Source organism: Leptidea sinapis, chromosome 36 (assembly GCF_905404315.1).
Source record: "Leptidea sinapis chromosome 36, ilLepSina1.1, whole genome shotgun sequence".
Classification (NCBI taxonomy): Eukaryota; Metazoa; Arthropoda; class Insecta; order Lepidoptera; family Pieridae; genus Leptidea; species Leptidea sinapis.
This window is the reverse complement of record NC_066300.1, coordinates 372558-398746: the sequence shown is the minus strand read 5'-3', so window position 1 is coordinate 398746 and position 26189 is coordinate 372558. Positions and strand designations below refer to the sequence as shown.

At 35.7% G+C, this 26189-nt stretch overlaps 1 protein-coding gene across 1 annotated transcript in view; it reads right to left on the bottom strand.

Moving 5' to 3' along the window:
• Window positions 1-1940: 1940 nt before the first annotated feature.
• LOC126975513 (RNA-binding protein MEX3B) overlaps window positions 1941-26189 on the bottom strand; it is a 60071-nt gene continuing 35822 nt past the window's right edge. Inside the window, exon 2 of the mRNA XM_050823448.1 lies at window positions 1941-4315. Within this exon, the coding sequence (XP_050679405.1) occupies window positions 3420-4315 (896 nt within the window). The 3' untranslated portion in view covers window positions 1941-3419. The remainder of the gene's footprint in view (window positions 4316-26189) is intronic.

Genomic DNA, 26189 nt, shown 5'->3' with positions numbered 1-26189 from the left:
ATACTAAAGGTATAGAATTATTTTAATTTAAATTATATTTTTATTGAGTTAGAAACAAGCAGATCTTTATAAAAAATAACATTACTGATTAATTGTAATGTAAGAATTTCAAAAACCTCTGTATTTAGGTATAATAAACTATAGCAAAGCATTCGATAGCATAAGCCACAGCTCTATATGGAAGTTACTAAGCAGTTTAAACATCAACTTAAAGTAGGTACACATAAATATCATAAAAACTGTACAAGTAATGTTTGACTAGCATCGAGTGGCGCAGCAATATGTATTGAAAGAGGAGTGAGACAGGGTGACCCCTTGTCACCTAAGCTGTTAGTTTCTGTGTTAGAAAACATATTCCAAAACAAAGACTGGAAACGTATGTAATGTAACGGTGACACATGTGGCGTGTGATGATCGAAGCGGGGGCACCTATTGATTATATATCATATTGCGCCATGCACTATTGCGTGATAATCCACAATTTATTCAGTGAGAGAGTGGTTCTATCTAGTTCTGTTCAACGCATAAGAACTTGCTCTCGGCATTTTTCCCATTATTCTTAACTCTTGCCAGACATTGCTTCCTATTGCTATTTAGATCATGAACAATCGAAGCCTGCTAAATCCGCAGTCTGTCGAAATTTAAGTATTATTATTTTACCAGGTCCACATTATTTTATGACCAATTACAGTACTTAACAATATGATGCGAGTACCGCATTAAAAAAACAACCAAAGAACCACATTTCGACCTTTAATATCTACTAATAAAACTCAGCAACTATTTATACTTATGAGTTATGTGTATTGTTTTGTTATTTATAAAAATATTGTTTCTCGATATTACTTAAAGGTTTTAACTGTTTAGCGGAATGCATCGAGTAATGGGTATGAAGGTTGCTTTTTGAATAAGATTTTCACAAATATAAAAGTATATAAAAGCCTACAGGGAAGTTTTTTGCAAATTCTTCACAAAAACAACAATTTTGCCAGCTCATAGAATGGTAAAAATAAAATAGCGATTCCTAAGAACCTGTTTGAGACTGTGCTCTTATTGACTTCAATGTCCTTAAGTCTTCGTTGTTTGCTTGCCTCACGGCAACTTGGAAATTGTTTTGTACTTACTGTTTATGTCAGAGAAGGACAAACAAGCAGGTCACCTAATGTTGAGTGATCACCACCGCCCACATTTTCTTCTAGCACCGGAGCCATCACAGGAGCATTGTCGGCCTTTTAGAAAGGTGTATGTACACACTTTTCTTGAAGATACCCAGTCGTATCAACCTGAAAACACCGAACAAGGAAGCTCTCTCCACAGCTTCGTTGTAATGCGGAAGTTCCTTGAAAACCGCGCTGTGGAGGAACCCCACACATCCAGATGGTAGGGATGAAATCCTAATTTGTGACATGTTGTGGAAAGGTAGAATTCAGCGGCAGGAATCAGATCAAACAGGTCTCCAGTACACTCCCCGTGACAGATGCGGTAGAAGACACATAATGAAGCGAGTCTCTAAGTCACGCCAAGTGATCCAGGTTCGAACTGTTACTGGGTTGCACCTGCGTGCTGTCAGACTTGGCAGTTCATGTCTGTGTTTTTAAGAAAAAAACACTGCGTGTAGCCAGTAATGTTATAGGCGAAATATTTTTCCACCGTTATTCCTATTCATTCAAGGTACTATAGCTATTTAAGTAGTGGAATAACTGCACTGAGCCAACGAAAATCCAGTAAGGATTGCCAAATTAGGAGGGCTTACCCCGTACCAGTAACAATTACGCTCTTTGAAATAATCCAGTTAAATCATATTATATGTGTAGTGTTACTTCTCAAAATTGTTATGACTGGGGTATGATCCGGTCATGATGTCCTTTAACATCATCCAAACTCCAAGTGAGGTGTCATCCCTGAGAGGACGCTCGCAGTGTTTTAAATAAAAGATTCAGTTCGAAATTTATAGTTTATATTAGATTTATAATAAGATATGTAGTCTACAAAATTTCACAAATTTTCACAACGTTATTTGAACCTAAAGCGTCTAACCCACTTTTATACGAAAATAAAAATATCGAAATCACTGGATCTAAGACAAGTACGTCGGGGGCTGATCTTACGAAACTTTTATTTTTAAAATATAATCTAATAGGCAGTTTTCAATCCTCGCGTAACATTACATGAGTAAGTCAAAAACTAATAACGGTAAAAAAATAAAAAAATATGAATCCATAAGAGCAGCCCCCCGTTAACGAAATAACAATATTCATCCCATACAATACAATACAATAGAATAGAATACCATAATATTTATTATAGTTATATTTAACTAGAGTTATACAGAATAATGATTCCTATGAAATATAATTATGCATTTATTAAATTTATTCAATTATATAATAATAATAATACTTAATAAGTATCAATAGGTAATGGTTAGTCAATGTCGCGCTACAACTACTATATTTTATAATTATAATAATAATAATAATTAATAATGAATGAGTCGTATTATTTCTTTATTATTTATTACTTTAAATTTATTAATCGATATTAACCACTAAACGAGCATACGGCAGCCTCGGTCCGCACACCGAGATGCGCGGACGCACATAATCACAAAAAAAACATCGTCAACATAAAATAATAATCAATAATAATAATCGTACAGATAAAAATCATTCATAAAAACATTACAATAAAAATCTAAACATTAAAACACACTTAAAACAAACATTATATTAATATTATCATAATCATAGTGTGTACGTATGTATGTATAATATCATTTAAGCGAATTATCGTATAGTCAAAATAATGAGCGGGGTAGCGGGGGGCGGTGCGGGAGGGGAGGGCTGGAGCGGCCATTACACTACGCTTACTCTACGGGCCGCTACGGCGCGCTACGCCGCTACGGCTACGACTCAACAACCCATCGGGCGCCACGCGGCACACTTCACATTACCTATCATCATCAACAACATTCACTAGGGCCGCCCACCCGGGCCCCGCGCGCGCGCCCCCCGCGGATTTATATTATAATACGATATCTTACATGTTACGCTACTACGTTAGGTAAGCTTTATAAATTTTCGATTTCTCATTATGCTATCAATAATAATAATAATTATACAACTTTTTTTTAAAATTTTATGCTTTTTTTCGAAATTCTATCGTAACGTACCTCGACTCAGTCGCGGCGGACGCGACGGTCGCCCGACGTCATAATAAAAAACGTTCATAATAAGAAAATATATCGTGAGTAACTCTGCCGACTTACGATAGGTACGGCGCGGCGGACGGGCCGTGCCGGCGGGGCGCCGACTTTTGGCACCAGGATTTCGATTACGCGATTTTTTTTTTTATATTTTCATAACGATTTAAGTAAAAAAATCGAGCCCGACGGCGGGAACGCGGAGAGCCGCATCGCCTTACGAGCGGATGCGGATGGCCTGCTGCGCCGGCGCCGCGCACGCGGGGCACGGCGCGGCCGCGGCGGCCAGGCGGCGCGCGCACTCCACGCAGAACAGGTTGTGGCCGCACGGCACCAGCGCCGCCGCCACGGCGCGTTCGCCGCACACGCCGCACGCGCGCGCCGGCGACACGGCGGGCGACGGCCGCGGCGGGCCCCAGGCCCACACGCCGCCGCCCGACTCGAACGACGGCGACTCGCCCAGCCCCTCGTCGCGCTCCGTCGACGACCAGATGCCCAGCAGGTCGCCCAGGCGCCCCGACGAGCCGCCCGACGAGCACGACCCCGCCGACGAGAAGGCCGCCTCCTGCTCGGGCCGCAGCAGCGACGCCAGCCCCGCGCGGTACAGCTGCGCCAGCGGCTCGTCCGCGCCGCCCCCGCCCCCGCCGCCCGCCGCGCCGCCCGCCCCCGGCGAGGCCCCGGCGCCCGCCGCGCCCGTCCGCAGCGCGATGTGCGCCTCGATCTCCTTGCGCGCGGCCTCCACGCTCTCGGGCAGGCCGGTGACCTCGAACACGGGCTCGCGCTCGCGGGACGGCGTCACGATGTACGTGTGCGTCGTGTGCTGGATGCGCTTGATGGTGGCGCCCTTGGGCCCCACCACGAGCCCCACCACGCGGTAGGGCACGCGCACCTGCGCCGTCACGTGGCCCGGCGCGCCCGCGGGCGGCGGCGGCGCGGCGCCGCACTTGCGCGAGGCCCGGATCTGCGAGAAGTGCTCGGCGGCGGAGAGGATCTCGCGCTTGGCTCGCGCCACGTCCTCCTTGCGGCCCGTCACCACGAACACGGGCTCCTCGCCGCGCACCGGTGTCTTGATGTACGTGTTGGTCTTCGCGCGCAGGGCTTTGATCTTGCATCCTGCAACAAATACGTGTTCACATTATTCGAACGAGCATTGAACAATTAATGTGTGTGGTGTCGCAACAAAATAGCCCCACCCCGTCTCCTCCCCCGAGTGTCGTAAGAGTCGAATTAGGGATCCAAACAACAGAGGATGCGCAACAGCATCTATCGTTGAGAGCACACCATTTACTACGATCGCCAACCCGCCTGCCGAGCGTGGCGATTATGGCAAAAACCCCCAAAATATAACAGACACTACGAGACCCTGGCCCCCAGTCCCCGGCGGCCCCGTTCGTTTTGGCCACGTTAGCAGCCACATAAGCGACGGGGCAGGGTGTGCTTAGAATCCCCGGGTGCCCTGTTGGCCCTGGCAACATATAATGTCAAAACACTTCGGAGCGACGAAAAGTTGGAGGAACTGGAGGAAGCTGTGAGCAGATTACGATGGGATGTCGTGGGGTTTTCTGAGGTCCAAAGACAGGATGAAGACTCGATAATCCTAAATTCCGGACACATACTTCTAGGAGGGTAACCAACTGTCCCAGGGTGATGTCGGGTTCCTCGTTCACAAATCTCTCGTCAACAACGCAACTAAGGTGCGTGCCTCAGTCTCTCCAAAGGTGCCACATGCCACAAGTGTTTGTATAGAAACGCCACAATGTCAGCCCATCTCCAAGATCAGATCTCAAAGCCTATCTGCTGCAGGAAGTCAGACAAGGCGATGTCATATCGCCCAAGCTGTTCACTGCTGCGTTGGAAAATGTCTTTAAGCTTCTGGACGGGATCGGACTGGGCATCAACATCAACGGTGAATACATCACACACCTTCGATTCGCAGACGATATTGTTATCATGGCAGAGACCATGGAAGACTTAAGCCATATGCTCCTTGGCCTCAATACAGCTTCCCAAGGAGTAGGTCTCAAAATGAACATGGACAAGACAAAGATCATGTCAAATGTCCATGTCGCACCTATTCCCTAGCAAAAGCGAAAGAGGTCACTCGTTGAATCCAACTCGGATGAGCAGAGTTCGGGAAGCTCCGTAAAATCTTCTCGTCCCAAACCAGTGTCTGAAGACGAAGGTTTTCAACCTGTGTGTTGCCACTGATGGCTTACGGTACGCAGACGTGGTCGCTAACTATGGGCCTTATGAGAAAGCTCATGGTCGCTCAGGAAGCAATGGAGAGGGCTATGTTCGGAGTTTCACTGCGAGATCGAATCAGATATGAAGAGATCCGTATGAGAATCAAAGTTACCGACATAGTCCAAATGATTGCGAAGCTAAAGTGGCAGTGGGCAGGGCACATGGTCCGACGAACAGATGGCCGTTGGGGCAGTAAAGTCCTCGAATGGCGACCACGTACCGGAAGACACAGTGTTGGTAGGCCCCCTACAAGATGGACCGACGATCTGATCAAGATCGCCGGAATGCGTTGTATGAGGGCAGCGCAGGACCGATCGTCGTGGAAATCTTTTGGGGAGGTTCTGGTCTTTTGGTCTTTTGGCGTCCAGCAGTGGACGTCTTCCGGCTGACGATAATGATGATAAAGATTTAATATAATATAGCTACTAATTAAATATAAACTAAAATTATATGAGATCGAAAGTTGACTGACTTGTATGACAGCTATTTAGTAAGATTAAGCGTATAACAAAAGAGTCAGACCGGAGTCGGGAGGGAGTCATGACTATCGTCGGCCCACGGACCGGTTCGCCGCTGAGTACGGACGGCGCGGCGCATGGCTCTCGTCGTCGACCTCTCACCTGCCGGGTCGAACGGCAATGACTTTATTCGTCGTTCAGAGACCGTCACAAACGGACGCTACGCCGCTCTCATTAGCATAACTAGCAGCCCCCAGTAACTTCACGTACCTCGTACTTAATAAATCCGACCTTATTAATATTTCAATAATATTCGGCTAAATAAATCTTGCATCCCTCACTAGCACGTGATCTTTATTATTCCGTCTCACTCGACCCCATTGCGGCACAAACAACGCGGCGTGACTCCTCAGCTCCACGGCTCACGGCTACAATCAATACTTAAGTTTTCTCAGATATTTTCCCGCTAGATGTTCTAATAATAAATATCTCAGTAGCTCACGTGTTTGACAGAGTTTACTGTAAGTTTAGACAATGTGAACATTGTTGACATAATAATATATAAAGGTAATAGTTAAAATAAATAATATTAAGAACTTTTATGTATCACTTATACTATTATTTTGTTTGCGTCGTATGTTAGTTTGGCTAGTTTGGTAGGTTCACAAGGTTAAACTTTCACAGTTTAACATGAAACTATTAATCGAAGCACTCATTTTATCTACAGCAATCTGGATATTATGATGGGTCGAAATGGATTTTTTATCAAACAAGTAAATTAAAATTTATAACATTTGACTGACTTTTCATACAGAAAAGAAATAAAACAGGTAGATCAAAATACCAAAAGTCACATTGTTGTTCGACATAATCGTTTATCTTACGGTTAATTAACTTGAATCCCTTTTTCAATACTAATTATAGTTTCAGATAGGTATCTGAAAGGTTATTAGGTAATAAACAGGCGAAATAGATAAACACCTTCTGAGTTTAAAGTAATAACTAAACTTTACAACCTTAGATTTAGTTAACCTTGGAATTGGTAATCCTTCATATTCCTTTAATTTAAATAACATCCGTAAATGTATAAAATAACTGTATTGTGTGTGTGTTAGTAAAGTGTGGATAAAAAGTGGCATACCAGGACGACTCGACGGTCGTCTCGGACTTAGTACGTCACATATGAGAAACGTAAATTTTCAGGACCGAGCGGCCCGCTAACGTAAATGGGGATAGTTACGGGAATGATTGCTCGTTGACATTTACGATACATATAATTCACCTTTTCACATTTCAGAAAGGTTTTTATTGGATATTCGGTTTTAACTAAATTAAAATCTATTTACATATCGTAATCATATTGTATCTATCATTGTTGTAAATCAATTTCTGCAAAATTAGACAGATCTCAATTTCTAAGTAGCGTGATACGGTCGTACGATTGATTCCCGATGGAAGCTGATGGATAATGCATTTACCGCGTATTTAAGTGTTTAATATTTACAAATGTAAAATCCATTAAGTGCAGAATGCACGCTTCAGCCTCAGTTTAAAAATGTCCTCAGTAACGCTGGTTTAAAAAATCAATCAGAGGCGAGCGCACCGTACCTACTAGTTTCTTGGTTTACAAATATCTGAATGCAACAATAACACCATCCAACACCTAGGGTTAAAGAACGTCGTAGACGAAGAACAACTCGCCTATTATTTGTGCAAACATTCGTATGATAGCTATCCATGGTATCCGAATAATGCTCACTTATTGTCATCGATAGATCTTACATGCGATATTTTCAGTTTTACAACAACTTTCCACAAAATAATTAATTTCATGATCCTTTCATTATCGTTTGAATGTTTATCGTAACTTATGACATTTGTAATTATTTTACTGATATTGCGTTTGTGTTCAGTTTTCACGTTCAATGAATTATTTTAAAATCATATTTTGAAACAATTTCCATTTGACTTCTAATTAGAAACAAATTACTATTGATATTCGTGTCAGTGCTTCGATCTGAAGTCACGTGGTGTGTAGAAAAGGTTAATAAAATAAACCGATGGTACGATATGATTTCATTCGATTGCAACATAAGATTTATCAACTAAGTAATCTTTATTATTATTATTATATCTATGATTTTTTTTTGTATTTGATTCATGCACTTAATAAAGCCAGAACGGCTAATAACATTATTGTTTAGAACAGCGTTTGACTAGACTTTGAAGCCCGGTTCAAATGCACTGTACGGTAGATTAGTTTTTACTTTTCAATGATCAAGGGATAACATAATTTCTTGGTTCCCTTCTTTGGAAGAACTTCCCCGCAAACGAAGCCTTATATTTTTTCGTAATAAAAATCCTATTGGTTGGGACTTTTTACATATTCAATTCGCGACGTCTACAGAAAAAAGATCTGACCACTAATATGTTAGCTACTGGCGGTTTGCCAGACACTATTCGCGACATATCGGCACTGACTAATGAACGGGCCTTTTACATCACAATTGTGAAGCCTGTGCAAACTGGAGTTAAACGGTACACGCTGTGTACAAACATTTCATCGAGTTATGGCTGAAACGACAGTTGCTATCAATTTACGAACAGACCAAGTTGATGAACATAGCGAGCTAGATTCGAGCTAGTTCATTAATTATAGCTGACCCGGCAAACGTTGTTTTGCCATATAAAGTATAATTCACGCGATAGTTTTATAAGTAATAAAATATTGCCTATATTATAGCCTGTACATCATTTTGTTCTATTGCCAATAGTTTTTGCAGCGCATGCAAAAATAGGTTTTCGATTTTACACCTTGTGTTACAAAATAGCAATTTTATTACGGATCCCTAATTTTGAAAAAAAACATAGCCTATAGCCTTCCTCGATAAATGGACTACCCAACACTGAAAGAATCATTCAAATCGGACCAGTAGTACCAGAGATTAGCGCGTGCAAACAAACAAACAAACACTGCAGCTTTATAATATTAGTATAGATTAGTAATAATCAAAGGTTCTGGTAGTCGGATTCACACACGGAGGGTTTCGAACTATCGTACAAGTTACAACACTTAGTCCCATACCCGCTTATACAGCTTCTCATCGGATACAAATAAAAACTATACTTGGAGCTATTTTTCGTGTTTTAGTATTTTCAGTAAGTCAATATCTTATTAGTTTAGTTTCTTCCTGTACAGTATCTTATTAGTTAATGGTATAAATGTTATTGTATAATTTACCAATAATAATAAGTACAATGCACATTTACAAACAAACCCGCGTACGGCTCTGACCGAACGTCGTTTAGTAATTGGCCATAATATAAAGTGACCGTCACAAACATTAAAAGAAAAGCTAGCCAGTAGATCTTGCCGTTGCAGGTGGCCACATAAATCTTCTCACAAACACTCCCACAGGATTGAATTAAATTCGATTAAACCGCGAATGAATTAATTTAAAAAAATATGTACATGCCGTACTGCTAATTATCATTATAAAGTTATTATTAATTTGTTATTAAGTATAATATGATAGACGTGTGGTCCCTCATCGTCAGGCGTGTGTTGGTCTTGTTGTCCAACTATATTGAGTGTGAGGTCAAATATCAAACATTTAAGTGGCCTTCTATTATTCAGAGGGACGAGATTAGCGGAATGCCTTAAATATTTCATGCTACTGTCGTATATACCCTTCACTGTGTAGTATTTCATGATATAGCAATTACATATATCACTTCCCCGAAAGTATTAAGATTCTACTGACAAAAACTTACAATATCATACAATACTCTCAACGTAATAAATATCAAATATTCATTATTACTTAAATCTATCAGTATTATTGTATTAAATGGCATAACAGAGGTAACCATGCAAGGTTTGACTAAATTTTTAAAGTTCGTCGTTAAAAAGATCTATATAATGGAAGCACAAGCCAATGACCGATCAAATTAAAAAATGAATCGTAGGGAAAAAGTTTCGAGAAAATTCTTGAAGTATCTCGTAGACTAGCTTCACTCACCTACATTTGCGTAGCACGTAGCGGCGGCCACTGCACTCTACGTCGTAGAACCGGGTCACCCAACCCGCTACGAGATATTATTTTCACATTCCCCGCTTTTTATGCGGTACTATATTTGTTATTGCGTTCGATTTTAGTGTCGAGTTTTATTGATCTACTCATCAAACTCGGTATTGAACCTGATAAATGTTTATTGTTTTTTAATAAACGCAAAAGGCTCTGCAAGTTCATTATTTAAAAGTATATTTTCTAATTTATGCTTAATTTATATTGGTGTCTTTATTGTAAATAATTTTGACAAGATTAATTTAATTTTAATATACTGATACTACAAGCTACATAAACCAAGTGTGGTGGCTAATTAGTTTTATGTTATTAACTAATTAATAAGAATAATTCTAAAGGAATAATTAAATTTTAGGAAAAGTAAAAATACATTGTTTATGCCTTTTTTTAATTCACAATACAATCTACGCATGTGTAAGATGTTATTTTCTCTCGAGCTAACTAAAATATTTTGTTTTTTACCTAATCAAAATACCAGTTATTTTGAGTATGCCAACCTTAAGTATTTACAGACAGTAATTAAATTGTTTCCGCAGTTCTTAATTTCTCAATTTAAACAGTAAAAGAGGTTTTATGGAGTTCGACATCTTATTGAATACTCACATAATCGTAATAATGTTGGATATTCCTTTGCAATAAAGAAAGCCCTATATAGGGCCATTGCAGTAAGACTTGAGTTATGGTTTACTAATATTATACAGTAAAAAATTTATTATGAATGTAATGATGGAAAATGTCTTTCAAAGTTACTAGGCTCCAAATCTAAATGGATAAGAAAAGAAGTTCTTTTAAAAATAAAAATTCTTAAGATTTGTTTGAAGTGTATTTAAATTAACATAATAGGCAACCGTCATTGAGGTCAACACAGACATGTGGTGCTATAAAATCCATTTTTGTTACGAAACTAATAAAAAATGTAAAAGTATAAGGAATAATAATTCCCAACACAAATAACATTTCATTAAAATTTAATAATCAAAAGTTGACCCAATTTGACTCCTGTTTTCTTTTAGTGCGGAGCGTATCAAATGTCGCATGCGGTGGTCGTGGAGCGCGTGCGAGGGGTGCCGCGGGGTGCGCGGGGCGAGGCGCCGCAGGGGCGCTGCGCCCGGTCGATAGCGGTCGTCGACCCCGCCGGACCGGTGCACTGTCAACCCCGCGTTTAACCCACATTCGAAGAGCACGTTGCCGCGCTAATTACGACCGTACTAATACTATCAAAATCGGCGAGCCTTACATTGGTCGGTCTATTGCAGGCTAGTTTGAACATCGTAACCAACTTTCGGGTTAACTTCTTGAAATTGGAATTAGTTGAATTTTCTATAGACGAGATGATACTTTCTTATTCTGATTATGAAATAAGTTAAGCATTTTTAAAATATAATTTAGAATATTCTTTTCAAAATTGTTGTCTTTCCAGTTTTCACAGCAGAAACAGGAAATATTATATCATTTATCGGAATAATTTTGCATAGCAATAAGCCATTGAACTACGATCACACTACCAGGGGTTCGTAGGTGCAAAAGGTGTTAAAAGAAAAAAAACACTGCAAAATAATCCTTATTACAGATAACAATAGGATCGAGAGTGTTGGCTGTGATTAATGTCTGAGGGGTGGAAGGACCTGGGGTTGATTGTTCGAACAGCGTTCATCGCCCTGGAAATTGCCTAGTCCTGACGCATGATTTTCTTCTGTAAAATCGCCTACGACTATAATGAAATTTATATACCAAGTGAAATAAAATGTGAAACTATTGAAACTTTATAAATTGAAGGTTCTTTAAGAAATATAGAAGTATTTTTCTGCTAAGAAGCTAGGCAAAAATTTTCTTATATTGTAATAATGGTATAAGTAATAATTATTTTTTCTTGTTAACATTTTTGCATGCATCAAATAATGTTTGTAACAATTTGAAAATGGAACAGTTTGTCAATGCTAACTCCGTGCGGGAAATGCAACCTTACAAATATCTTTTGAAAGTTCAAATCTCAACGAACTCCTCGCACATGTTCTACATTCGATTTAAGTCTTCTTCATTATAAATTCCTTTATTAGAAGTTTGGATTATGAACGACTCGGTTGATAATAACACTTAACTGCTATGATAATAAATATTAAAATCGCTCGTACTCATCAGTACAGATGTTTCATTTTGTTTTCAGATATTATCACGTGCTGTTTAGGGATTTCCGCTTTATAGAGATAGAAACTATCTTCTTTCTTGCTCTAAACAAAGATAGATTTTTATTTTAAAAACTGTAAGTAAATCATTGTTGTTTATAAACATTCTCACAATCACTTTCATATTGTGGGAAATTACTTAACACTTCTTAACAAGCTTGGGGATGTCTGCAGGGTAGTTGTAACATACAAAGTTTGATACTCTATACAACCATTCAATTTTATTTTACACTTCCATTGACTTTCATTCACTTAAATATGATATCTTGAAGTAAATTTGTACATATTCAGTATGTATATATTTCCAAGTCTAGCATGCCTGTAAGTATATATAAGTATTCACGATTTGATAAAAAAATCAAGGTTCCCTTCGTATGAAACAGTCTTTGGTCAAATGATATGTTCAGTTAATTTTAACCTGGTCCTTACTAAATAACTTATTCCATATAACTTACAACCGGAAACATTGATAGAGAGTTTGTTGAACTGATGATTACCTGTAAGTAAACAAAAATCATTAAATAAATTATAATTTTAAATCTTAAGTATAACAAATATAAAAGCATGAAATTTTACATTACGAGTAGCAGATACATCTGTACGTAATGCTAAACAATCAATTATACGGAGAAGTTTGTAACAAAATCAGGTGATCACCTCGCGTTATTACACTGATAGTTAAAGTGACCGGTCACGTGATCGTGAGAACGCCATGAGTAAGTTGATCAGATGAGACCCCGCATGACAACCTCATGACTCACTATATCTATATTTATACAATTTTGTACTGTTTGTAATATTATCGACTCTCAATGTTCACTATGATCAAAGCTGTCTACGAAAGCCGACTTTAAACTTTAAAATCAAGAAGTAAAACTCACTACAGCTTTCAAAATAGTTTGTTACTTGCAGTCAATGTTAATTAAATTAATGTTCTAGATGATTACGGTATAGTTATTGAACAATATTTGTGGAAAAATAATTCAATTTTACATTTTACGTGATATGGTGTATATAACCTAGGTATAAATTAATAACGTTGATATAAGACCGTTTTAATAAGTTAAGTTTAATAAGATTAATAAGTGATGAACGTTTATTAGTCGGACATAAAATAAATGTTCTCATTACAACTTCCTGTTAATTTGTAATTACCATCATTATCATTTAAATTATATTTTTTTATTATTTTTCTAATAGGTGTCCGCTCTGAGCGGGAAAGATGGTTTTTCTCACTCAGAAACACAGACATAGAACAGGTAATAGTTTCTAAACTTTTTAAGTAATAAAATATTTCTAAAACTTCACCACAACATCGGAATTATTAAGCTTAAAAGAGACTTATTTAGACTTATAGCGGTATTATTAAGTATGGCGAAAAATTTTACTGAGTTTAACAATTACTGCCGTAACAACAATAAGAAAAATCTTAATAATTAGATGGTTATAATTGCAAGGAAAACAATTCAATCAACCGAGGTGAGCGGGCGGGGGTAATCAGTGAACATTCATTGTTCAGGTAATAATCACAAATAATATTTTTTTACAGTTTATATAATTTATGAGAGTTAATTATTAGCCACTTGCTCACACTAGATATCGAAGTGAACAAAAATAATTTGACATTTGTACGTCAAAGATACGTGCGTTATGTAAAAGTCGGCTCGCAGTTCATCGTTCGGTTTTTGACCGAGCGGTTGCTAAACAAAAATCAGGACCAGACAAAACTGGGCCTTAACACAGCCGCATACGGTTGAATCTTTTCTGGAACTTTCCCGAATGCCCCTTATGACGTATTTGTTAGAAATGACTATGAAAATATACGTCATATTAACAAACGATATTAATAATAATCTCGTAACTTCCTGTTCGTCTTGTAATATTCTGTTAATTAGTTACTTAATATTTTTGCTAAGATATTAGTGAAAGAGCCTGATGAGTGACTTTCTTTTTCCTCCGACTGCGTTTGCGATTGATGATGACATTCAAAAAAGCCTGCTTCCCCATTAAAGCTGGCATCGATTTTGTAGTAACTCTGTTCTGTTGAGCAGTTTGATGGGCGGTTATTACATTCCATGGGGTGAACTTAACAATCCAGCCTCTTATTTCAATATAAATTTTTAAGGGTTCCGTACCGTTCGTACTAGTATCTCATAAATTGCAGTGGTTAGACAGAGTATGTATGTACTATGTATGGCCGCTATATCAACAAAAAATTCCAAACTTATATGAAGCGCCCTCTCTTGTTATTTTTACAAAAGTGTTTAACAAGTGCATAGTGTTTTGTCATATTTGATAAAGAAAGCTTCGTAACCTATTCGCACTTGGCCGTTTTTTTGTCTAGCGCAGCGGTGCCTGGTCCTAAAGAATATAGGGATAAACTAAGCAATGGTTGCCCTTTATTATGTATTAAGAAAAATTAATCAGAATTATCATTCGGAAGATTTAAACAAGCAATAAAGTAAATACCCAGTAAATTAAGCGACATATAAAATGTATGGCTTTGATAAAATGCTAATGAGCGAGGTCGCGAGCTGATGGAGAGAGAGCCACAGTGTTATCGAAGGAACAGCGTGAGTTGGAAGATACTGCAGAGGTGACATCGCAATTAACAATAAGTGGATTTAGTTGTGATCTCATTCACTTGCTACATTATATATTCGATGACTATATCAAAATATTTTGATCTTATAACCTTATTTCATCAATTTATCGAACCATCAAAACGCTATTTACATCAATAATAGAATTGTAAAACTATTACAAGTGGTAGAGGAAGCAAATCAATTTATACATCATAATAATTAAATAGTTTGTCAACAAGTAACTTTATGCCGTTGTATTTTATTTTATTCATTTGACAAATTATAATATGTAAAGGCCATAAACTTAAAATTTCTAAAATTGATAATATCCCGTAGACATACAATATTTAAATATTAACATAAGTTCATGCATACGACAGAGGAAACGTTTAAATTAAAAATAGTTAAGACAAGACGACCTCCATAATATGCCGAGAGAACCGGAAGTTGGACATAATATAGTATCGACATATACATAGAGCATGCGATGGACTCATCAATTATTTACATTAGCCTTAATAATTTGGTATGTCTAGATGAAGATAAGATATGTTGACATATAATGTATCGTATAGAATAACATTAATAACCTAAGATCACTTCGCATGCTCTGAATGAAAAAACCAGTTAAAATGGAAAAAAAATTATTACGGTAATATTATTCTCCAGCGAAACCACAACAGATAAAACACACAAACAATCAAGACAGTGGAAGGTCTGAAAAATAGAAACATTCATTAGAATATCATCCCACATGGATAAGGAAGATTGGATGTTATTATTATTGTTAAACGCTATGACAATATATAGAGGTTCTTTGTTGCATATTTCATAATTTTTAATAATTTATCAATGAATTGAGGTTGTGAAACTCCTCGTAATCCATCCACTTTAAAATGTGGGTAGTATAAAAACAATCGTTAATCTTTACGAGGTGTACGCCGTACGGTAGGTTAACGCACCAGCGGGCAGCGCGTGGCCCGATTGGCGCTCTGCCAACTCTCACGGTAAACGCTACTAATCAGCTAAGCGTCTGTTAGTCATTAACCTCCTGATAGCTCATAAACGCCTGGTACGGGTGCGAGTAATACAATTCGTTTTGTTTGTGAGAGATATCCTCAACTACATAATATCTTCTCATTCTTAAAGATCACCTACTTGATAAATAAACAGTATATTGTTAAGTTACTTTTTGAAAAGGAAAATGCCCCTTCAAAGGCTCAGTTTTGATATTATATACAAATACTAATAATACATAAATTGAGCTTTTATATATATAGGTCATGTCATAATATCTTGTGGTGCTTATTTTTCTACTCAATAAAATATAAAATTCTTCAGTAATAATATATTATCCAAATCCAAAATTATAACAACGATCTTGTTCCTTTTAAATACCGAGAAAAGCTTAATACCCAAATGTAGATTGTGCAATCTAAGTTTTTGTTGCTCTTGTGATTACCATTTGATAACGCTTATCGGTTGATCAACCCCACATTGTCAGTATGTAGACATTACATCATAACAACAAATGTTACGGGCCAGGCCAGTCTCTACAAAAAATAGTCATCTCTCAACTTAACATTGCTCCTTAGATATAAATTTAAATTGTTTTGTTTTAATTATATTTTAAATAATTAAGCAATAATAATGGTTGTTTTAATTCAGAGCCTGCGAAGTGATCAACCGTTAAACATCAAAAATTATAACTATTTAATTCCCGCACCCATGTCATATCGACCAATTTCCCGGGAGAAAAACGACTTAAATAACGCGGATCATTTAAAGCAGTTTAAGCACCACCAACTATCTATAATAATATAAGACACCGTATCACAGATCAACTGAATCACTGTGACGAACACTATTGCTTCACAATATGTTCTCAGTATAAAATTTCAATAATAATATATCTCAGAAATATAATATACGATGCTGTTGCATGATTATGTAATGAACTATTTTGTTGATTAATAATTCTCTATTTAAACAGTACATTGACGTACATGAAGTCTCTATTAAAATATGTCCCAACGGTTATCGCGTCATCCAACAACACGTTCTATCAAAGACCCGAGGAGGCTAGAGTTATTTGTAATAACGGCCGCGCCGGTATTAGTGTGTATACTCATTCCGAGATCCTTTATAAAACTACTTGAGAAATGTTAAATTGGATCTAAGCTCGGAATCCTTCTAAGTTCTACTGAGATCTAGATAACATTGTTGACCCATTGGCACAGACTTGTTTTACAGATCTCTACGTGAGGTTAACAAAATTGCCTTCCTTGTGACCATTTTTATTCTATTTTCAGCTCAGCTTACACCTGTTTGGTGGCAAATTATGTAAATATAATTTTTTTACATATTTCATTAAAATATTATTATTGGCTTTAAATATGCGTTTAAGACTGTCTGTACGACGAAAATAGCTCGAAATAGTCTAAAAAAATAATTTATAGATTAACATTAAATGTGACTTCATTATTATATGAAACCAGTCAAGTGCGAGTCGAATTTGGTGATTTATGGTTCAGGTAGAAATTAAAAAGATCTTAGATAAACCAAAAAACAAATTAATTGCGGCTTATTCTTTTGTCTGTCTGTTTTCTTTTGTAACTTGAGTAGTATTAGCTAGTAAGTAATGGTCTCCAGAGATTAATTGTTTTAATGAAGTAATATTTGTTTACAGAGAATTATATTTACTTATCCAGATTACGTCAGTGTAAGCGGGTAACTAATTCGAAATTGTTACAACTTAATCCACTTAAATCAATATTTCTTCTAAATAATTATTTTCCAGATGTAGAGAGAGATTAGCAATTAAATTTAAAAACAAAAATTAACTCTATTTTAAAAAAATAACTATATAAAAGAATAGATTTGCAAAAAAAAAGTATAGATGGATTGACATTGCAACTCATTGACATTGCAATCTGTTTTTATTTGTATTAATCATATTTTATTGAATCCTAATTTCGTTTGAAAGCTTTCTTTTGCGGCTTAAAACTCGGATTTATAGGAGCTATGATTTAAATTTTTTGTTACTTTCTCTAAAACTTTCGTAATAAAAGAATGCGAGGTTGTCCCAAAAGCTTCCTAACTTTAGATGAAAATGAATCTCAGGTTAAAAAGGTTTACAGAACTACGTTTCTGTCGGCACATCAAGTATATATTGGCAAGAATGTTCATTATCCAACTGATATAGTTCCGTACACCGAAGTTTATAGAGAATCTCTTTTTAGGCTATATAATAAACGGCATATTATGATATATATAATATGAACAAATTTTCACGCTTTAAATAAGTTTCTTCTTCAACTTTTTTGCTAACACGTCCTTTGTTTGAAGCAAGGGTTGTAGGTTCGATCCATAACGAACATCATATTTTTCTTCTGTACCTCGAGTATCTTCTTGAGTACTTCGAGTAAAATTCGAGGTGAAAATTTAAATAATTTATTTCGTTGAAGCAACAAACAACCGATCTTTAGAATGGTTGTGGTGGGGATGAACGAAACCCGTGACTTATATATTATATTATATGACTTATATAAAATGAATTAAATAAAATTTACAATTGTATTGAGATAACAGCTTTGTATTGTTACTTAAAGTAACTTTATTTGTAAAGATTAGCATACGTATAGCCATGACTAGGTACACATAAATCGCAGGATATGATCAACGAAGCTGTCTCAGCCTTGAAGTTCGGCTGTGACCCTGAATGCGTACGTTATGTCTAGTTCAAGTCAATTCGGCTATGGAGCGTGATATAACTAAATATCAAGCAAATTATTATTATACTGTCAGTTCTATGAATACAAAGTGGTTATATTTTACAACTTACAAATATACATACAAATGTAGAAGTATTCCTAGTTATTTTAACGTAAGTTTGTGAAAACACAAAAATATTTTTTTTTAAATCTAGCCGTATCTAAAGTCAACTTCAGTTTGAATGATTTAAAAACTTTGTTTTAATGGCACGTAGAATTTATGTTAGCTTTAAAACTTCATAATAATGATTCTTTAATTATATGAGTCGCCTAAGTATATAATATAATATGTTCATAAAGATCGTTCAATACATCATGCAATACGTAGTTTCGAATTCAGAATGTAAATATTATGAACAAAGAGACAAATATGCGAACATCTTTTGTAAGTATAATGCTGTATGAGACTAATGGCAGGGCGTGTCACGAGATACCAACTTTCATTATTTAATCATTTATTTTCCGTGTGTAATTATAAAATAATAATGAACATAAATCAGTATTAAGGTTATTGTAATTTCCGTTTACAAATTACACATATTTTATAGCTGGTATGAGTTTTTATATCTTATATGGTCATGTTAACCTGGTACTGGCGCATTTCTTAATCTTATCGAATGTTTGAAGAATTTTTTATAGACAAAATAAATCAAGACACAATACAAATAAAAATTTCAACAAAATGATTTGATTCTCCCAAAAATTAGAGATTAGGAAAACTGATTAAACAGTGATTAACAACCTGACTTTTTTTGACTGATTTAACATTTGAATAGCAGTGGGACAAAACTAAAGATGGCAAGTAAGATTTTAGCAACAAGTTTGCCGACAAACGGCGATAGACGTAAAATAATTCAACAAAAGACACTTAAGACCAAGTTATAATACGAGAATATATTGAGTCTGCAAGGAATTTCCTCAGGGGACATTCCAAACATGACAAAGGATACTTGTATACTTCTAATATTATAAGCATTTCATACCAGTCCCTCCCTTAAATTAATGAATTAAAGCCCAGGAAATGAATTAAGTGACCTGCAAGCTAGATTCGATTAAAATAAAACTTGATAAATATAGTTTTGTGTGGGTATAATATATTCTACAAGAAAATTCAATAGGCTTGTCATATATATCTGCTATCTTCGTATAAATCCTATCAATATAAAAGTGTCCCTTTCCAGTGAACATGTAAAAAACATCCATTTAGCGATCGTCATGTACCTACCTATCGTCATCGTTTTACGTAAGTATTAATTTACATTTATTTTGACTTACTCGTGTAAGGCGTTGAATATTTGACGTTTGAGTATTTTTGTTGCATCACTTTAAATATATTGTAACTGATTTGCAAAAAGATGAAGCTGTAAAAGTTGATTCAAAAGAGTGGCAATGAGTTTCGTGCGACTTCTTCTCATTAAAGATCTACCCTTTCCGAAGTGGCGGTGGATATAAAAAGAAAAGAAAACTTTTGACATTCATAAGTGTCATTTCCTTGACCTACATGAATCAAGTGATTTTGATTTAATTTGATTCACGATTTCGAACGATGACTTATGTAGGCTCTTGTTTACACAGTTTATTAAATTAAGATATCATACAACTTACTATAAAATATACAATATAGGTCAATAACTTTATTATTAGTTATATCAAAATTTAATATAAGTTAAACATTTTTGTAAATTTTTGGTAATATATACTCGTTTATATTATTTGCTTATCAAATTGTATTAAGTATAATTAATATAAATCATTGATTTCTTCTTTCGATATTTAAATTTTGGCTAATTTTCTTATATTTTATAAATTTGGCAGTGTTTTTTATCGACTCAGGTATATTTTTGTATTTATTAATGTATGTCACTATTTGTGTAAATCGCATCGGGCATCAGCTAGTCGACTATAAAGTGGGTAAAGTTAAATATTTATTTCAGTAATGTCAAAAACCCCATAGCCATAAGACCAAAAGCTACCATTTGCAATTCTTTAGTCGTGATACGAACTACGAAAATAGTAGTTCCCAAATTTTAATTCGATTGCTTAAACTTAGTAATAGTATGTAAAAAAAATAAAGTAAAAATGTACGTCAAATATATCATTTAAAAATTAAAACAGTAAGAAATAAACGTGTTTTGGAACAAATATTAACTCAGCCAATATTATTCGTCCCGCGATATGTGGCGGAGTTTAAGCAAGCTTCGACTTCAGAGGACAACAGAGCTATGTCACATGAACCAGACAAAGGGAGCAGCCTCAAGTGTATATATAAACGTAGGGTCGCCAAAACAATCACTGCGTAGGTACCTATATTGGACGGGGCAAAAGAGCAGTTAGATCATCGGGTAAACTAATTTCTGCAATAAATTTCATTGATGAGTTGCCGGCCCTTGATGTAAGAGTCATTCCGTTAAGTAATAATCAAGGGCTTGATTTTTTTACCGACTTCAAAATAGGAGGAGGTTCTCAATTCGTCGATATTTTTTTTAAGTTTGTTACCTCAAAACTTTCGACTGGGTGAACCGATTTTGATAGTCCCGATTATTATAATTTTTGGAGTCGGTGTCATCCAAGATAGGATTGTTACTACATACATAGGTGAGATGTGCTTGAGTCGTGAGGAGGCGAGAGGCGAGAGCGGGTTGCGGCGGAAGGACACCGATTCCAAAAATAATCAATAATCGCAACTAGAATAACATTAATAAATTAGATTGTATAAAAATACGCAATTATTTTTATACTTTTTAGTGCACATTATATCTATTGTTTTGGAATAGTGTTTTTGAAGGCGGTTGTTTTTTTGTTGATTTTTTTTTTAATTTTTGTAAATATTTATTGAAGGTGAGTATTAGAACAGATAATCTAAGTGTAAGTTGTATTTATATCAATTATGCATAATAGTACACCCGAATTTAATTTAAGAATATGAGTCAATTCGTGTAAAACGTATAATTAATGGAAAACAATCTTTACTTCAGTTATTTTATGTTTCACTAATGTTCTTATAAGTAAGTACGACCTGTTTGAAACCATCTTCATATCAAGACTAAGTCAGTTGGATGTTCTTGATAACTTAATTGTCTTTAAGTATATTAATAAAGCTTGTTCTACCGATATTTTTTGTAAATTTGACAGCACGTCCCTGAATAAGTACATAAATTATTTATAATTCAGATAATGTATGAGAAACATGATTAACGTTTGGTGCAACTTGCTCTTACAATACACCGACAATATCTGAAGGTGAATGACATAAATTGTAGAATTAAACAATTGTTTTTATAAAACCAGCAGTCTTGTCATCACTGCAGTTACTGTAAATATAATGGTGATTACCAAAATAAGATAAAATAAACTTACTTTAGATGATTACGTCTAGATAGAGACTCTTGCTGTTAGAAAACCGATTAAAACAAGCCAGGTATATTAGTTTAGTGTGCGTGACAAGGTACGTCTTACACTCGCAAATTGTATGACACTGCGTCAGTATGCGTGCATTGCTCCAAATAGAGGTTGGTTCTAAACTCAATCTCTTTCGACGTTTTCAAAGCTATCATAGTCTATATATATTGTATATAGATATATATATACTAGAGACGACTAATCACATGAGAGTTGCCGACCCTATATAATGTGATAAATAATTATATTAACTGTCATGTGCTCCTACAACCCTACTACGTACTTGAATATGTAAAAAAAAACACAAAACTACACAAAATCTAGACATTATTGATAAAGTCCATAAAAACATAATGAAATGGCGAGAATCTGTTCTCAGAGGCTTGAGAGGCGGGAGGTAGGGCTATTGATACAGGTAATTCTATACCCTGAGGACTAAATCCATTGGTCGCGGCACCGGAGGCTTTTTGTTCAAGTCCTGAATAGCCTGCGCTGGGATAAGACTTCCATCAGCCATAATGCGTGCTCGGATGAAAAAAATAATAGGATTGAGATCGAGTTTGTAATTATAAATGAGCATTCCTCATTCATGTGCTGCTTAAGAGTTCATATTTGTTTGAAGATATTATGCGTAAATATCTTTATGCACATCTGATTTAGAGGTAACGACTTATGGAGGTATATTTTTTACGAAAAAAATCTACTAAGATATTCCCCGTTACGAAGATTTTTTTATTCTCCAAAGAGACCATTTACGGCTAAATTTTCACATAACGTATTTTACATGTAAATAAGCCCTTGTTTATTGCACATCTTTATTTAACATCTATAAACCAAGCATCATATTTAATTTAAGAATAAATAAACGTATATACTATGATAACATACGGTCTACAGACTACAGCTCCCGCCATCACGTAAATAGAATTCAGTAAAAAATAACTTCACATCACAAGGTATTTGCTTAACAATGAGTACTCGGTTTTTATGTACAATACTCGAAACGGTATGACGAAACCTTGTACATTATATATACAGGACCTACAGAGGTTGACGAAAGCTCACAGAGGGCCTCGAAGCGGTAATTTGCAAATATTAATAATGGGAACAACAGACGAGGGCCGCCACCGCCCCCGCGACGTGTGAGTGTGACACACATATACAGAACGTAATACACACAGGCACTTGAAATACTTGAACCATTTTAATAAGATGGACATTATAATTATTTATATCAGTCAAAATGACATGTTTTTAAATTACAAAATTATATGATTAAAATAAATTACGGGCAGAGCTGGTATTATCAAATCAAACTCATACTTCTATCATTATCTGATACAGAAGAACCAATAACCATCATTTGAATGAATGCGACTTTAATGTACCTACCCATTTGTTTAAAATACAATAAAGAAAATGAACTTGTAAATAATATTATATATTATTCGCACAACAGAACGCTACGCATGCGATTAAATTGAGCGAGTTTAATAAAAGAGTGAATTGTCCCGTCCAATAAAAACATAACAAATAATATATTCTCAAGTCTACGATCGTGTTAGTGGTGTGGTACAGGGGTGCCGATGACCGCTGTTCTATATGTGCCTTGGATTATCTGCTCGTTAGACAGAGCCTAGGCAAAGCTGCTAAGCCCTTAGTTAAAAACTGTTATAATAAAACAGTTTGTCATTGGTCAAATAAAACCTTTAATTATGTGTTGATTTCTTCGTATAATTACTATTATCAGGGCAGGTATTTCTTAGAATCATGCTCAACTTAAAAAGCATTTATATCTAATTAATATATTAAAAATGTATACGACGAACACCAAAATATTTAATTATTTTTAAGTTAATTTATTAAAGTTTTTAGATTACATGCCAATACTTCTACATTACAAACAATACTAATTTCAAGTTGATATGGACTGCTCAAAACCCTTTGAAAAGCATGGGAATCTCTTGCAACTTCACCGGTGTTAGGGAAAATTAGTTCCTTTATTCTCTTGTCTCAAAAAAAAACTCGATAAATCATTACACTCTGTCTATACATTTAAGATCTAAGCTCGCACCTCACACCGGAGGAATGTAATGATAAATATCCGAAGACGCATTTAAATTGATAAATACGTTCTCGTATATTTGAGCTCAGGTTTTGTTTGTGTCGGCCACATTTTTGTCGCTCGGTAGGCTTCAAGACATTAAAATGCGCTATGATTCATTAACCGTCGTTCAATCTAGCCGGCGCCGGCCAAGCACGAGTCGGCTTTACACAGGTAACAACATGGTAACATTGAATGATGAAAACCTTAGATAAATTACACGTCTAGATAGTCTTTGGTTGTTAGACAACCGATAAAAACAAGCGAGGTTTAATGGAGAATTGCTCATAATAGAGGTTAACTCTAAACTCAATTTTTTCAACGTTTTCAAAGGTGGCAAAGGTGGCAAAGTCTATCAAGACGTATAAGTGATCTAAGAATTGAATGATTAAAACCCTTGTTTCGTAGAAATCTGGTAAGCATTAAATATGATGTGCATGTTGGTCATCTTATACGTTCATCAATATGTCACTTGTAGATTGATCCGTTTTTATAATTATACGTTTGTTTACAGGACAGTGGTTTGCTCAGTCTATGTAGTTTTCTGTTATAATCTAATCTTCTCAGCTATTATTAATTTTATTTCATTAATATTATAAATATTATGTTCAAAGCGACCCCACCTCTTATTCGTTAATTTAAACAAAATCAAAGGTATATGCTTCAGTAATTTCCAAAATGAGTCCAAACCAACACCGTCCTCGATTCCAATCTTGACCGTATCTGGTCACCGCGAACGTAACGTTAATATAACAAACGATCCACAATATAATATGAGCCATTTGCTTTGGCAAGTATGAAATTAAATATACTTCCAATACAGAATAGTGATTAATGTTGTGTTTTTTTTGTTCGTGCAAGCTTTAAAGGTCAGGTACGGAAGGATAATGTTTCAGTGCGTAAATAAGAATTGCGTGAGGTATTGTGAGGCATTGTGAGGCTGGGAGCACGCAGACTGAGGAATTAAAGATGGAGCATGTCAGTCATTAAACTCATCATATCATTATATCAAATGGCACGGTTCAATTTGATCGTGGTGTGATAGTTTGATATAAATAACATTACAGTTTGAAAACATTGTATCACACAAAATACTTATAATAGTATTAAAATCAGTGTACATTTGATATTTTACACGTTTCGTTATTTCTTGTAAAAAATGTCAATTTAATTTGCAACAGCAACAGGTTATACTCTTCACGTGAATCTACGATTCTAATTAAAGCACAAATTATTACCAAGGTGATCCATGATGACTGTGTGTAGTGAACAATACCGCAATAGAATAAAAAAAATTAATAACTATACAAATGATGAAATATTCAAACTCCTTTATAATATTTTTTTCATAAATCAATCGAAATATTTTATTACATAATGTTAATGAAGATCGACTTATTGTCCGAGCGGTCTGTCTATGATTTCCTTAGTCTCTGAGATCTGGAAGTTATATGGACGAAACAACCACACGCTGAGAATTTACATCTTGAAACTTGAGCTTAAAATCTTCATTATCGGCTTCATCTACTGCACAAAGTCCCCGTTTGTGAGTTTTATATCTATTCAGCTGTAGGGAGAACAGTATTTCATACAGCGCAGTGTTCATTTAAAGTAATCTTATAGTGAAACATTTTACTCTATATTTTAATTATGTTCAGCGTAAACTATTCAAAGAAATGTTCATTCAAACATTATTGTAAGGTCATTATTACAATTTACAACATGTCTTCTTTTTGTACCAATGTCGAGATTCTTTGTGTCGTAGTAAACGAGGGTGGTGTTCACTTGATAGTGTGAGAACAAAATATTATTTTAAGAATTACATTATTTATTTTGAAGTTATTAAATTAAATCGGTTAAACAACAAGAACTACATTTTCAAAGCTTTCATTGTTTCATTCTTGTGCGTAAAAATACATAAATCGAAGCATATAGTTTTGAAATTATTAGGGCTGAATGAATAACACAAGAATGAATTGCTTATTAGAGCAATATCGCATTCCTTAATGCAAATGAGACCTGCCCTAGTCTAAAGTTGGCGTCTGATGCGTTGCTAAAAATAACGGAACCAGTATCGAAGTTTAATGATTGTGACATATCGGGGCAGCAGGACTGGTTAGGAGATGCTGCAGTCATTAAGATTGACCTCCTTC